The 15,226-nt window shown below is 47.0% G+C and overlaps 1 protein-coding gene across 2 annotated transcripts in view; it reads left to right on the forward strand.

Annotated features, from left to right (window-relative positions):
* Positions 1-15,226, forward strand: part of MAP6 (microtubule associated protein 6) — a 65,434-nt gene that overhangs the window by 36,707 nt on the left and 13,501 nt on the right. For both annotated transcript variants that reach the window (XM_077298738.1, XM_077298739.1), the window contains exon 2: positions 14,326-14,539. In XM_077298738.1, coding sequence (XP_077154853.1) covers positions 14,326-14,539 — 214 coding nt within the window. The remainder of the gene's footprint in view (positions 1-14,325; positions 14,540-15,226) is intronic.

The following is a 15,226-nucleotide window of genomic DNA, read 5'->3' on the forward strand; positions in this document are numbered from 1 at the left end:
ACGATCACGTGCTGCACTTTGTAGTAAAGCCCACCAGTGAGCACCAGTAAATGGCAGGGGGCGTTAAGGTTCTGGAAGACACTTGGGCAACAGATGTGTTGGGGGTCCTATCTATACACTCCTCTTTCCTAAAGTTTTTTTCCAGACACACAGGATCAATTACGTAGCGTCTTAGGAAGGAGGAGAGCAGAGGTAGGACACAAGGGGGTGCAACATTTCAGACCCGTCCCTGTTAAACCCTATTCTTATACTAACTAGGGCTCAGGCTATGGTGCATTTTTTATCAGTTTTTTACTTGCGTTTTTGGTGCAGATTTTTCCTCATTCATTATTATGGGTGAAACTTGCAGCATAAATGCTGTGTGAACGGACCTGCTGCAGATTTAAAGACTTCAGGATTCTCATCCACTTTCCTGGCATCAAGTTTTATGACACATCTGCACAGAAAAAAAATGAGACAAAAAAACAGCAAATGCGCCCTTACATCAATAAAAAATGCAAAACAGTCACAGATGTGTGAATAAGGTCAATAAGCGGCAGCCATTACAAGCCCCTGGAACGGTAAATCTGCAGATGAGTTCTGACTGCGGAATTTTTTCCTTTTTTTAGGTGTCGCTTGTAAAAAACAAACAAAAGAAAATTCCCCAAAATCTAATCATTTAACTGCGACCGTCCACCTCGCAAAGTGTATGTGTCACAAGAAAAAAAGCTTAAAAAATGGCTGAACGGAATAAAAAAAAATATACAGTTTTACATTTTTGGGGCACAAATTGTCACTTAATTCTTCTGATCAGTGGGGGTCCTCGGAGCCAAAACTTCATAGATCGCAGTTCCTATAAGCAGGAAGACCCCTTTCCGTCCCTGAAGAGTATTAGCACATCACGGTTTGGGAGTCATTCTCGCTAACCACCACCAGGGTGCAGTACTGATATACTTAGGAGTTTGCCCTTTAACCCTTTATATGATATTGTCAAATTGACCATAGCGCCTTAGGCCGGTTTCACACGTCAGTGGCTCCGGTACGTGAGGTGACAGTTTCCTCCCGTACCGGAGACACTGACACACGTAGACCCATAAAAATCAATGCATCTGTTCAGATGTCATTGATTTTGTGCGGACCGTGTGCGGACCGTGTCTCCGTGTGCCAAACACGGAGACATGTCAGTGTTCGTGGGAGCGCACGGATTACACGGACCCAATAGAGTCAATGGGTCCGTGTAAAACACGCACCTCACACGGACATTCTCCGTCTGGGGTCCGTGTGGCGTGCCGGAGACAGCGCTACAGTAAGCGCTGTCCCCCCCCACATGGTGCTGAAGCCGCCATTCATATGTTCCCTGTAGCAGCGTTTGCTACAGAGAAAATATGAATGATAGTGTTTAAACTAAAGATCCATGTGTCCGCCGCCCCCCCACCCCCTGTGCGCCCCCCCCGCTGGTCAGAAAATACTTATCCGGGTCCCCCGTCGGCAGTCGCTCCTTCCTGGTCTGGCCGCGCCTCCTACTGTATGCGGCCGATTACACTCATGAATATGTGGCTCCACCTCCAATAGGGGCGGAGCCGCCTATTCATGAGTGTAAATGATCGGCCCCACGTGACCGCATACAGTAAGCCGCGGCCAGACCAGGAAGGAGCGACTGCCGACGGGGGATCCGGGTGAGTATTTTCTGACCAGCGGGGGGGGCGCACAGGGGGTGGGGGGGCGGCGGACACATGGATCTTTATTTTAAACACTATTCTTCATATTTTCCCTGCAGCAAACGTTGCTGCAGGGATGATATGAATCGCAGCTTCAGCACCATGCAGAGTGGGTACCACACGCTCCGTGTGGTACCCACTCGCCATACGGGCGGCACACGTGTGCCGCAGGTATGGCCTCCGTGAGTTCCCAGGCACACGGACACGGATAACTCCGGTACCGATTTATTCCGGTACCGGAATTATCTGGACGTGTGGGTCAGCCCTTAGGAGTTTGGCATCAACAGATATATTGAGCATCACAGAGACCCTGATTATGGTCACTGGGTTGATCGTCCCAAGAATTAGCCAATTTTCTTAAGATACATAAAGTAATTGGAAAAGAGGTTCTGGATAAAGGGGGTCACTTTTTAAAGCGGTTCTTTTGCAGACATTTTGGATATAGAGAAACAGTTTGTCCTGTATTATATCCATACAATGGTTCATCCTGGAGTTGACATCTTGTCTTCGAGCATTGTCTTGTAAGGTTTACATAACCATGACTCAAGTAACTTCCCTCCAGAGATGAACGAACCTTCTCATAATGACCCAAACAATCGTAAACGGGTCACCACCAACAACCGGAGACAAGAAATTAATTTCTACAACGTTCAGTCATTGTCAAAGTTTATCACGCAACCCCAATAATCAGAGGTGATTCCTAAAAAGTCAAGGTCATTGCCATCATCCAGGAATCTTAACAATCTATAAGTCAAGATCAATGAGTAAAGCAACTTTTAGGCAAGAAAAGGAACCTGCCTGTGTAGTTAGAAAGGACCCCATATGCCAGGTTTGTCAAATAATCTGATTTGCAGGGAATCAATTTCCTACAAATTGCAATACTTTGAAGCCTCAATTGCCCTGAAAAGACGTGCGTAACACCCTGAGGTCTCCTAGAACTGTATCCAACCCCTTTCAAGCTCTTTAATACAAACACAACCTTAGTAATGTCAAAATGACCTCACCATAGAAAAGGATGGTAACTCGGTAGTAAGAAATAGCCCATTTAATAACACACAGTGTACACAGTGTACAGAAAAAAAAAAAAAAAAGGTCCAAAAATTATCCCACTTAGTCATTTGTGATCCAACAGATCATTCCGCGCAGTACACTGACTCAAACCGACAGTGTCGCTGTCAGAGGTAACATCATCCTGCTGTGAGTGAGATGATTGGTGTATCGTTTATTCCATTACGCCCTCTGCTTCTTCCCCACTAATATATTTTCTGGCAGCAAAAAAGGCCAAGCGTGAACTCTATTTGGTAATACTACTGCCCAGAATAAATTTGATTTTGACACGTACACTGTCAGTTGCAGTTAAATGTTTGGATTTTGGAGAATTTTCTTTAGAATTTTTAGAAAACAATTATTTCCCCTTCCTAAAAAAAAAAATATTGCTTAAGAATTGCAAAAATTCAGCACTGTCTTTTGTGACAAGCAAGCAAATCATCTCTGACTGATACAGATTTCAGATTTTTTTTCTATTGCGCTGTCTTGCTTCTGTATTCTTGTGCACTAAGAATGAAGAATAAAATGTACAATTATGTTTCAAATTCAGAGGGACAGATTCAGCTCCAGCATATCACTGATCAATCACACAGTCTGGCACTGCTGCAGTATCTCTATTAGGCCGGAGACACACTGGTGCGAGATACGGCCGAGTCTCGCTGGTTAAAAGCAAGCTGTGGCACCTGCACTCCGGAGCGGAGCGTGCAGCTGCATAGCAATACATGGAGCCGCACGCTCCGCTCCGGAGTGCCGGTGCCACAGCTTGCTTTTAACCAGCGAGACTCGGCCGTATCTTGCACCAGTGTGTCTCCGGCCTTATTTGCAGACTACTACTCTCACCTTCTTGATAAAAGAACTAGGCAACATATTTAACTGGGAAATTAGAGCACTAGATAGTGCCGCAAGAACCCAAAGTCCCAAGGACAAGTTAGCTCCATAAGAACCATAGAAAAGAAGGAGTAAACCGGAGCAGAAAAATGGTATAAATATATTTTATTAATTATACAAATAGACAGTGCATAGATGAACAAAACTAATACAGTATAAGGGATGGTAAAAACAGAGTGAGTCACCCCCAGTACCAGCACCGCCCACTCAGAGTGTGCTGCATACAGAAAAATAGGGAAGCTGCCAGAGTGTGTGTACTAAATTATCCCTGGGAGAGAGACATACACCTCCCATATGGTAAATACCAATGACAGTGCGGCGCTTACCGGAAAAGTATGCAGACGGCGGTGTGTGCCTGGCGGGATTCAGTCCATGCGGGCCCCCGACGAGCGTTTCGCTGACGCGGGTGTTTAGGCTTTCTCAAGGGGAGGTGCCCCAGACACAGAAAAAGACGTCTAAAATAGTGCGAGCTCAAGAACATGTGATCAGTCACATGTGAGAGTTCGGCCAATAGCGGCCATAGTTGCGGCGCATGCGCGCCTCAGGCAACCCGTCCCGCGTCAGAGATGACGTCAAAGCGTCGCCCAGACGCAGCGGGGAGGGGGAGCTCCACCGCGCCTGCGCGAGGCAAACAAGACGCCACTCGGACCGGGAACCAGGTAACCGAAAGCGGCGCATGCGCACCTTGGCCCGCCGAACATGATAAATGAATGAAAGATAACATATATATGTGAGCCACACCGGATACAGAAAAGACCCATATGTAAAATATAGAACCATGTATAAAAGAGTACCCAATGGATAGAGATTAATATAACAAAATACACAACCTCAAGGCAAAAGTTGCCATACATGGGATACATGTAACATTACATTAAGATGAGGGTATTTAAGCAGCGAGATGATTCTGCGGTGTAGAATGGTCCATCCATATGAGGAGTCTTTGTAGGTCGGAGCAGGGTAAATACAGAGAATAAAAACTGAAAAATAATTGAAAAAAGAATTAATGAATAAAAACACAATAAAAAAGAACAGAAAGAATCCAACCAAAGGGACCCACCCATAAAAGGGCCCGGATAGGGGCACAGGCACAGGGATAATGCTGAAATAGACAGGAGCAATAAGAAAGAAAAAAAAGAAAACAAGGGCAGATAGCCACCAAAATATGTGGACTACCCCAGAAATGAGGAGAAGCTGAGGGACTCATTGAGACCATTTGGGGAGAGAGTATTGCTCCTGTCTATTTCAGCATTATCCCTGTGCCTGTGCCCCTATCCGGGCCCTTTTATGGGTGGGTCCCTTTGGTTGGATTCTTTCTGTTCTTTTTTATTGTGTTTTTATTCATTAATTCTTTTTTCAATTATTTTTCAGTTTTTATTCTCTGTATTTACCCTGCTCCGACCTACAAAGACTCCTCATATGGATGGACCATTCTACACCGCAGAATCATCTCGCTGCTTAAATACCCTCATCTTAATGTAATGTTACATGTATCCCATGTATGGCAACTTTTGCCTTGAGGTTGTGTATTTTGTTATATTAATCTCTATCCATTGGGTACTCTTTTATACATGGTTCTATATTTTACATATGGGTCTTTTCTGTATCCGGTGTGGCTCACATATATATGTTATCTTTCATTCATTTATCATGTTCGGCGGGCCAAGGTGCGCATGCGCCGCTTTCGGTTACCTGGTTCCCGGTCCGAGTGGCGTCTTGTTTGCCTCGCGCAGGCGCGGTGGAGCTCCCCCTCCCCGCTGCGTCTGGGCGACGCTTTGACGTCATCTCTGACGCGGGACGGGTTGCCTGAGGCGCGCATGCGCCGCAACTATGGCCGCTATTGGCCGAACTCTCACATGTGACTGATCACATGTTCTTGAGCTCGCACTATTTTAGACGTCTTTTTCTGTGTCTGGGGCACCTCCCCTTGAGAAAGCCTAAACACCCGCGTCAGCGAAACGCGCGTCGGGGGCCCGCATGGACTGAATCCCGCCAGGCACACACCGCCGTCTGCATACTTTTCCGGTAAGCGCCGCACTGTCATTGGTATTTACCATATGGGAGGTGTATGTCTCTCTCCCAGGGATAATTTAGTACACACACTCTGGCAGCTTCCCTATTTTTCTGTATGCAGCACACTCTGAGTGGGCGGTGCTGGTACTGGGGGTGACTCACTCTGTTTTTACCATCCCTTATACTGTATTAGTTTTGTTCATCTATGCACTGTCTATTTGTATAATTAATAAAATATATTTATACCATTTTTCTGCTCCGGTTTACTCCTTCTTTTCTACTCTCACCTTCTTTACTGCTGAAGTTATACAACATATTACCGTCTGGAGTATTTTTCAATGCTTTACGGCTTTCTCTTCCTATCTGTATTGCTGAGCTGTGAACTCTGATGAACTCTCAGTATGATTAATCACCCAAAAATGGCTGCTGCATTCCCTGCCTTGGCTTTTATACAGGCTCTGATAGTCTCTTCTGATTGGTTATGCTATACCATGTGATATGCTACCTGCAAGACAGCATTATGGAGGGCTCATTAAAAGGAATCTTTTAGAAGTGACACTTGGTGCTCAACAAGCCGTTGTCAGCCAATGATCTGTCAATAGATGTTGACTTTTATCTGTTCTCGTCCAATTTAGAAATTTGGGAGACGTAGTGGCGTAATGCTGCCAATGTGTGCTGAAAATCTGTGTCCGCTCATTGCAAGGGTATAATAGTTTAAAAAACTGTGCATCTTTTTTTTTTTTTTTAAATTGTACATTACAGGTCAGCGAATCTCTAGAAACTCAGATTCGTCAATCCGCTTGCACAGTATGTTGCTGACCAGCGCTTTAGATATAAAGAAAGATATATGTAAATATGTGAGTGAGATATATATTCAGTGCTTTGTGTGTGTGTAGCTTACTGTACACGTTTTTTTTTTTGTAAATATATTAGAAAAAAAGGTGTGGGATCCCCCGAAATTTTATTAACCAGCAGAGGGAAAGCAGACGGCTGGTGCAGATGTTTATAGCCTGGGAAGGGGGTAATACCCATGGAGCTTCCCAGGCTATTAATATCAGCTCACAGCTGTATACTTAGCCTTTACTGGTTATTAAAATAGGGGACACCTCCAAAAAACATACGGTCCCACTAATTATATATGTGACTGACATCTTTATATCCATCTATTTATGTGTCTATACTGTATGTATTCTATCTATTCTATTTTGTCGGGTCATGCTGTGATTTCACTGTACACGGCAGATGAATTGCCGGCTTTTCACCCTAAAATGGCTGTCAATTATTTCTATATTATTTGATTTTCTTCATACACTAATCTTCCTCACTGCTGTGCTTTCACACCCTGTATCTGTCCTGTTTATTCAGTGTTTTATGACTATTTATCTATATATTTATGACTAAGGTGTTCGCTCAGATGTCCTCTCAGTATCTAGATTCACCCAAAAACAGCTGCTGCATTCCCTGCCTCGGGTTTTATACAGGCTCTGATAGTCCCTCCTGTTTGGCTGTGCTATACTTGCTGCAAAGCAGCATTTTGGAGAAGCCCAGGAGTAGTGGTGGCCATTTTTATCAATTTTACGCTAACGACTCATAAATTGTTTGAATTGGCTGAGTTCAGCTAATTCCTCAAAATTCGATTAAATCATCTCCAGTGCATATTTCACCAACCCACCCTTCCCATTTTCACTCTATTTAAATAGTTTATGATTATTAAGGTGAAACTCAATTCTAACATTTTTTTTCATGTCTATATTTGTTTTTATTGGTGTCAAAGGTCCACATCCATTGTACTGACACCAGTGTACAGTGAGCTCCCTCTAGTGGTGGCTGCAGGCAAACAAACTTCTGTGTCAGTGTATGTGTGCACTTTAAGAATTTGCAACAGAAATCTCTGCACCCAAAAAAAAAAACAGATTCCTGAAAGCAGTTTCCAGTCTGCAGCATCTCAATTCTTTTCGCATTTTTGCTGCATTTTTCAGCTAATGGGGAAAAAAGGCATCAAAAACACATTAAAAAAATGTATACATGATGCATCAAAAATGTATGTATTTTAGGCAGTATTTTTCTTGCTAAAAGATGCATTTTTGGTGCAAAAATGTCTCCTGCAAATGCTCTATGTGTGCACATACCCTTATTGAGTGCAATGGAAAGATTGTATGCAGTGAGCTCTTGAGCTCCCCCCAGTGGTGACTTGAGGAAGAGAAACTAGAGTAAATAGAATGGAGTAATCGCAGCTATAACACGGGGGATAATAGAATAAAAGTTCCTTAAATAAAAATACTAACGAGTTAAATGAACCATAATGGGGCAATTTCATCTGACTTCATAAAGCTGAGAACAGAAGTTTGGAATTGTTACAAATACATGTAATCTGCAGAAAGCCGCCCCCGGCGCTAATCTTCAGGAGGATGAATGTCAGGATTAGCACTTTATGAATTATTAATCCCGTGAAGGAGTGAAGTGCGAGAAAAGCTCTTAATACCAGTAAATGTGGTGTGTGAAGGCACAAAACGTAATGATCCCACAGCGATGATCCAATGGAGAAAAGGCAAATGGGGGAATGAGAAGAAAAATAGCTTCCAGGAATCCCCTGTAGATAGTGTGGGGGGTCGGGGGTCGCCTGTATCAGGATCCTCGTCTATTAGCCTGAGCAGAGAACGACCTCCCTCTGGAGGACTCAGCCATGCATGAGATCTGTGTAATGCCCAATCTCTCCTGTGGGGGCGCTGCTGCGAAACTGAATGCTTGCTCCACCCGATCGATGTGATCCCAGTGATCGTTTAACCATTAGAGGCCCCATCAAATAAAAAGGGATTATCCAACATCAATGAAAGCCCCAGGGCGAATGTACGGTGAGATTACAGAAAATAATACAACAGACCTGACTTTACATAATAGACCCAAGAGGGCTCTGGAGATATGAAACTTGCTCCTGGGAGGGTCCTTGGTGGCCGGTCAGGCGTCTATATGAGGGAATGTGCGGCAGACCAGGATTAGTGGGGGGCCGGCCATACAGGTCTCCTCTCTACAAGACGCTCAGGCAGTGACAGATCTGAGATCCATAAACAGCTCGTTTGTGCACTCGCTACATATCACACAATGCACAGGAGGCTTCCAGAAATAGGACAAATCTCAAGTGTCCGCGGTGCCGTCTATGTACCCCCCTCCTCCTTACTGCCGTCCTCCGCAGGCCCAGGTTTAGAGGGTCCGGTCTGGGTCTAGATCACTATAAGGAGCCTGGCTTTGGGTCTCTCCGAGTTCACTGAGAATCTGGTCTGACCTCAGTATTAGTTTAGGGATCCTGGTCCCGGACCTAGTCCTGGCTCTCTATTAGTTTAGGGGGTCCGGTCCCGGCTCTCTATTAGTTTAGGGGGTCTGATCCTGGCTCTCTATTAGTTTAGGGGGTCCGGTCCTGGCTCTCTATTAGTTTAGGGGGTCCGGTCCTGGCTCTCTATTAGTTTAGGGGGTCCAGTCCTGGCTCTCTATTAGTTTAGGGGGTCCGGTCCTGGCTCTCTATTAGTTTAGGGGGTCCGGTCCTGGCTCTCTATTAGTTTAGGGGGTCCGGTCCTGGCTCTCTATTAGTTTAGGGGGTCCGGTCCTGGCTCTCTATTAGTTTAGGGGGTCCGGTCCTGGCTCAGTATTAGTTTAGTGGGTCCGGTCCTGGCTCTCTATTAGTTTAGGGGGTCCGGTCCTGGCTCTCTATTAGTTTAGGGGGTCCGGTCCTGGCTCTGTATTAGTTTAGGGGGTCCGGTCCTGGCTCTCTATTAGTTTAGGGGGTCCGGTCCTGGCTCTCTATTAGTTTAGGGGGTCCAGTCCTGGCTCTCTATTAGTTTAGGGGGTCCGGTCCTGGCTCTCTATTAGTTTAGGGGGTCCGGTCCTGGCTCTCTATTAGTTTAGGGGGTCCGGTCCTGGCTCTCTATTAGTTTAGGGGGTCCGGTCCTGGCTCTCTATTAGTTTAGGGGGTCTGGTCCTGGCTCTCTATTAGTTTAGGGGGTCTGGTCCTGGCTCTCTATTAGTTTAGGGGGTCTGGTCCCGGGTCTGTATTAGTTTAGGGGGTCTGGTCCCGGCTCTGTATTAGTTTAGGGGGTCCGGTCCTGGCTCTCTATTAGTTTAGGGGGTCTGGTCCTGGCTCTCTATTAGTTTAGGGGGTCTAGTACTGGCTCAGTATTAGTTTAGGGGGTCTGGTCCTGGCTCTGTATTAGTTTAGGGGGTCCGGTCCTGGCTCAGCATTAGTTTAGGGGGTCTGGTCTTGGCTCTGTATTAGTTTAGGGGGTTGGTCCTGGCTCTCTATTAGTTTAGGGGGTCCGGTCCTGGCTCTCTATTAGTTTAGGGGGCTGGTCCTGGCTCTCTATTAGTTTAGGGGTCCGGTCCTGGCTCTCTATTAGTTTAGGGGGTCCGGTCCCGGCTCAGCATTAGTTTAGGGGGTCTGGTCCCGGCTCAGTATTAGTTTAGGGGGTACAGTCCTGGCTCTCTATTAGTTTAGGGGGTCCAGTCCCGGCTCAGCATTAGTTTAGGGGGTCTGGTCCCGGCTCAGTATTAGTTTAGGGGGTCTGGTCCTGGCTCTCTATTAGTTTAGGGGGTCCAGTCCCGGCTCAGTATTAGTTTAGGGGGTCTGGTCCCGGCTCAGTATTAGTTTAGGGGGTCCGGTCCGGGCTCAGTATTTAGGGGGTCCGGTCCTGGCTCTGTATTAGTTTAGGGGGTCCGGTCCTGGCTCTCTATTAGCTTAGGGGGTCTGGTCCCGGCTCAGCATTAGTTTAGGGGGTCTGATCCTGGCTCTCTATTAGTTTAGGGGGTCCGGTCCCGGCTCTATTAGTTTAGAGGGTCCGGTCCTGGCTCAGCATTAGTTTAAGGGGTCTGATCCTGGCTCTCTATTAGTTTAGGGGGTCCGGTCCCGGCCTAGCATTAGTTTAGGGGGTCTGGTCCCGGCTCAGTATTAGTTTAGGGGGTCTGATCCTGGCTCTCTATTAGTTTAGGGGGTCCGGTCCTGGCTCTCTATTAGTTTAGGGGGTCTGGTCCTGGCTCTCTATTAGTTTAGGGGGTCCGGTCCTGGCTCTCTATTAGTTTAGGGGGTCTGGTCCCGGCTCTGTATTAGTTTAGGGGGTCTGGTCCTGGCTCTCTATTAGTTTAGGGGGTCCAGTACTGGCTCTCTATTAGTTTAGGGGGTCCGGTCCTGGCTCTCTATTAGTTTAGGGGGTCCGGTCCCGGCTCAGCATTAGTTTAGGGGGTCTGGTCCTGGCTCTCTATTAGTTTAGGGGGTCCGGTCCTGGCTCTCTATTAGTTTAGGGGGTCCGGTCCTGGCTCTCTATTAGTTTAGGGGGTCCGATCCCGGCTCAGCATTAGTTTAGGGGGTCTGGTCCCGGCTCAGTATTAGTTTAGGGGGTCTGGTCATGCCTCTCTATTAGTTTAGGGGGTCCGGTCCCGGCTCAGCATTAGTTTAGGGGGTCTGATCCTGGCTCTCTATTAGTTTAGGGGGTGTGGTCCCAGCTCAGCATTAGTTTAGGGGGTCTGGTCCTGGCTCTCTATTAGTTTAGGGGGTCCGGTCCTGGCTCTCTATTAGTTTAGGGGGTCCGGTCCTGGCTCTCTATTAGTTTAGGGGGTCCGATCCCGGCTCAGCATTAGTTTAGGGGGTCTGGTCCTGGCTCTCTATTAGTTTAGGGGGTCTGGTCCCGGCTCAGTATTAGTTTAGGGGGTCTGATCCTGGCTCTCTATTAGTTTAGGGGGTCTGGTCCCAGCTCAGCATTAGTTTAGGGGGTCTGATCCTGGCTCTCTATTAGTTTAGGGGGTCTGGTCCCGGCTCTGTATTAGTTTAGGGGGTCCGGTCCTGGCTTAGTATTAGTTTAGGGCGTCTGCTCCTGGATCTGTGTCAGTTTAGGGGGTCCGGTCTTGGCTCTCTATTAGTTTAGGGGGTCCGATCTTGGCTCAGTATTAGTTTTGGGGGTCCGGACTTTGCTCAGTATTAGTTTAGGGGGTCTGGTCTTGGCTCAGCATTAGTTTAGGGGGTCCGGACTTGGCTCAGTATTAGTTTAGGGGGTGGGGTCCGGTCCTGGCTCAGCATTAGTTTAGGGGGTCTGTTCCTTGCTCTGTATTAGTTTAGGGGGTCTGGTCTTGGCTCTGTATTAGTTTAGGGGGTCTGGTCCTGGCTCTGTATTAGTTTAGGGGGTCTGGTCCTGGCTCAGTATTAGTTTAGGGGGTCTGATCCTGGCTCTCTATTAGTTTAGGGGGTGTGGTCCCAGCTCAGCATTAGTTTAGGGGGTCTGGTCCCGGCTCAGTATTAGCTTAGGGGGTCTGGTCCTGGCTCTGTATTAGTTTAGTGGGTCTGGTCCTGGCTCTGTGTCAGTTTAGGGGGTCTAGTCATGGCTCTCTATTAGTTTAGGGGGTCTGGTCCCAGCTCAGCATTAGTTTAGGGGGTCTGATCCTGGCTCTCTATTAGTTTAGGGGGTCTGGTCCCGGCTCTGTATTAGTTTAGGGGGTCCGGTCCTGGCTTAGTATTAGTTTAGGGCGTCTGCTCCTGGATCTGTGTCAGTTTAGGGGGTCCGGTCTTGGCTCTCTATTAGTTTAGGGGGTCCGGTCCTGGCTCAGCATTAGTTTAGGGGGTCTGGTCCTGGCTCTGTATTAGTTTAGGGGGTCTGGTCCTGGCTCTGTATTAGTTTAGGGGGTCCGGTCCTGGCGCAGCATTAGTTTAGGGGGTCCGGTCCTGGCTCAGCATTAGTTTAGGGGGTCTGGTCCTGGGCTCTGTATTAGTTTAGGGGGTCTGGTCCTGGCTCTGTATTAGTTTAGGGGGTCCGGTCCTGGCTCAGCATTAGTTTAGGGGGTCTGGTCTTGGCTCTGTATTAGTTTAGGGGGTCTGGTCTTGGCTCTGTATTAGTTTAGGGGGTCTGGTCCTGGCTCTGTATTAGTTTAGGGGGTCTGGTCTTGGCTCTGTATTAGTTTAGGGGGTCTGGTCCTGGCTCTGTGTCAGTTTAGGGGGTCTGGTCTTGGCTCTGTATTAGTTTAGGGGGTCCGGTCCTGGCTTAGTATTAGTTTAGGGCGTCTGCTCCTGGATCTGTGTCAGTTTAGGGGATCCGGTCTTGGCTCTCTATTAGTTTAGGGGGTCCGATCTTGGCTCAGTATTAGTTTTGGGGGTCCGGACTTTGCTCAGTATTAGTTTAGGGCGTCTGGTCTTGGCTCTGTATTAGTTTAGGGGGTCTGGTCTTGGCTCAGCATTAGTTTAGGGGGTCCGGACTTGGCTCAGTATTAGTTTAGGGGGTCTGTTCCTTGCTCTGTATTAGTTTAGGGGGTCTGGTCTTGGCTCTGTATTAGTTTAGGGGGTCTGGTCCTGGCTCTGTATTAGTTTAGGGGGTCCGGTCCTGGCTCAGCATTAGTTTAGGGGGTCTGGTCTTGGCTCTGTATTAGTTTAGGGGGTCTGGTCTTGGCTCTGTATTAGTTTAGGGGGTCTGGTCCTGGCTCTGTATTAGTTTAGGGGGTCTGGTCTTGGCTCTGTATTAGTTTAGGGGGTCTGGTCCTGGCTCTGTGTCAGTTTAGGGGGTCTGGTCTTGGCTCTGTATTAGTTTAGGGGGTCCGGTCCTGGCTTAGTATTAGTTTAGGGCGTCTGCTCCTGGATCTGTGTCAGTTTAGGGGATCCGGTCTTGGCTCTCTATTAGTTTAGGGGGTCCGATCTTGGCTCAGTATTAGTTTTGGGGGTCCGGACTTTGCTCAGTATTAGTTTAGGGCGTCTGGTCTTGGCTCTGTATTAGTTTAGGGGGTCTGGTCTTGGCTCAGCATTAGTTTAGGGGGTCCGGACTTGGCTCAGTATTAGTTTAGGGGGTCTGTTCCTTGCTCTGTATTAGTTTAGGGGGTCTGGTCTTGGCTCTGTATTAGTTTAGGGGGTCTGGTCCTGGCTCTGTATTAGTTTAGGGGGTCCGGTCCTGGCTCAGCATTAGTTTAGGGGGTCCGGTCCTGGCTCTGTATTAGTTTAGGGGGTCTGGTCCTGGCTCTGTATTAGTTTAGGGGGTCTGGTCCTGGCTCTGTATTAGTTCAGGGGGCTGGTCCTGGCTCTGTATTAGTTTAGGGGGTCCGATCTTGGCTCTGTATTAGTTTAGGGGGTCTGGTCCTGGCTCTGTATTAGTTTAGGGGGTCCGATCTTGGCTCTGTATTAGTTTAGTGGGTCCGATCTTGGCTCAGTATTAGTTTAGGGGGTCCGGTCCTGGCTCTCTATTAGTTTAGGGGGTCCGATCTTGGCTCAGTATTAGTTTAGGGGGTCCGGTCCTGACTATCAGTTTAGGAAATCAGGTTTTGTTTTTATTTCAGAGGTCTATTCTGAAATTTGTAATTATTTGGGAGTTGGGGTCTGGGATCTTTATTATCTGATTTATCGTGACTGGTTTGGGGTCTGTATTAAATTTGGGGTTGAGGTGTGAGTCTGCTTTAGTTTAGGGATCTAATCGGACTTTATTATTTCGGGGGTCTGGTCTGGGGCTGCAGTTAGGAGGTCCAGTTTGAGGTCTGTATTTGTTCAGGAGGGGGCTGGTCTGGGGTCTGTACTTCTTCCAAGGTGTCATGTAGGAGGGTCCTGCAGCTCATTAGTGATTTCAGTGCCGTGGGTTGGGGACGTCTCTATAAATGGCTGGAGCATATTCTGTAGATCGCTCTCCTGATGGCGGCTTGTAGGAATACTAATGGTGGTTTTGTCCTTTGCTTCCAGGAATGAGTTCAGACCCTGGACTGATGTGAAACCTGTGAAACCAATAAAGGCCCGGCCTCAGTATCGCCCTCCGGAGGAGAAAGTGGTGCATGAAACCAGCTACAAGGCCACGTTCAAGGGCGAATGCAACCAACCGACAACCGCCGACAACAAACTGACCGAGCGTCGGAGGATACGCAGCCTCTACAGCGAGCCCCATAAAGACTCCCCCAAGGTGAGACACTTTTACTGGTACACCCCCATAAGCTCTACTACCATACAGCGCCATATAGTGCCTAAATGCCACCGCCATATACTGTCGAAATAATACTTCTATATAGTAACTGAAATAACAACGATTTACAGTGCAGCCATCACAAACGCTGCATAAATAACGTGCTGCACAGTGTCCAGTGTAAATACTCCATACCGTCATTAATGATACAATAAATAACACCGCCATATGCTGACCAAATACTACTTTCATGTCGTCGCCTAAATAATGATTTATTGCTATACCGCCACCTCCGTAAATTGCAAAAATAATGCACTATTCAGTCCCTAAGTAGCAGTGCCACACGATGTAACTACCGCCATATTGTGCTTTAATAATACTGTAATACCTAAAGATGAGTACAAAGTACTCATAGAACACTATAGCACTCAAAATGTAAAATCAATAAAGTTTATTGAACATCAATATTAAAAACACATCGTTACATATGAGGATCTCAAAAGACTAAGTCAAAATCCATATACAGCAGTGGTGATACATTAACATATATCACAAGGCATTGTATCGTATATACCTATATTCTAATCCCATATGAGCTTCACAAAACATCCTATAAGGTCACAGTCTCATATACATATTCATACCCGGATGAGGGAAACTTAACATTTAGGGATATCCATGTAGAGA

Source organism: Ranitomeya variabilis, chromosome 3 (genome assembly GCF_051348905.1).
Source record: "Ranitomeya variabilis isolate aRanVar5 chromosome 3, aRanVar5.hap1, whole genome shotgun sequence".
NCBI classification, from domain to species: domain Eukaryota; kingdom Metazoa; phylum Chordata; class Amphibia; order Anura; family Dendrobatidae; genus Ranitomeya; species Ranitomeya variabilis.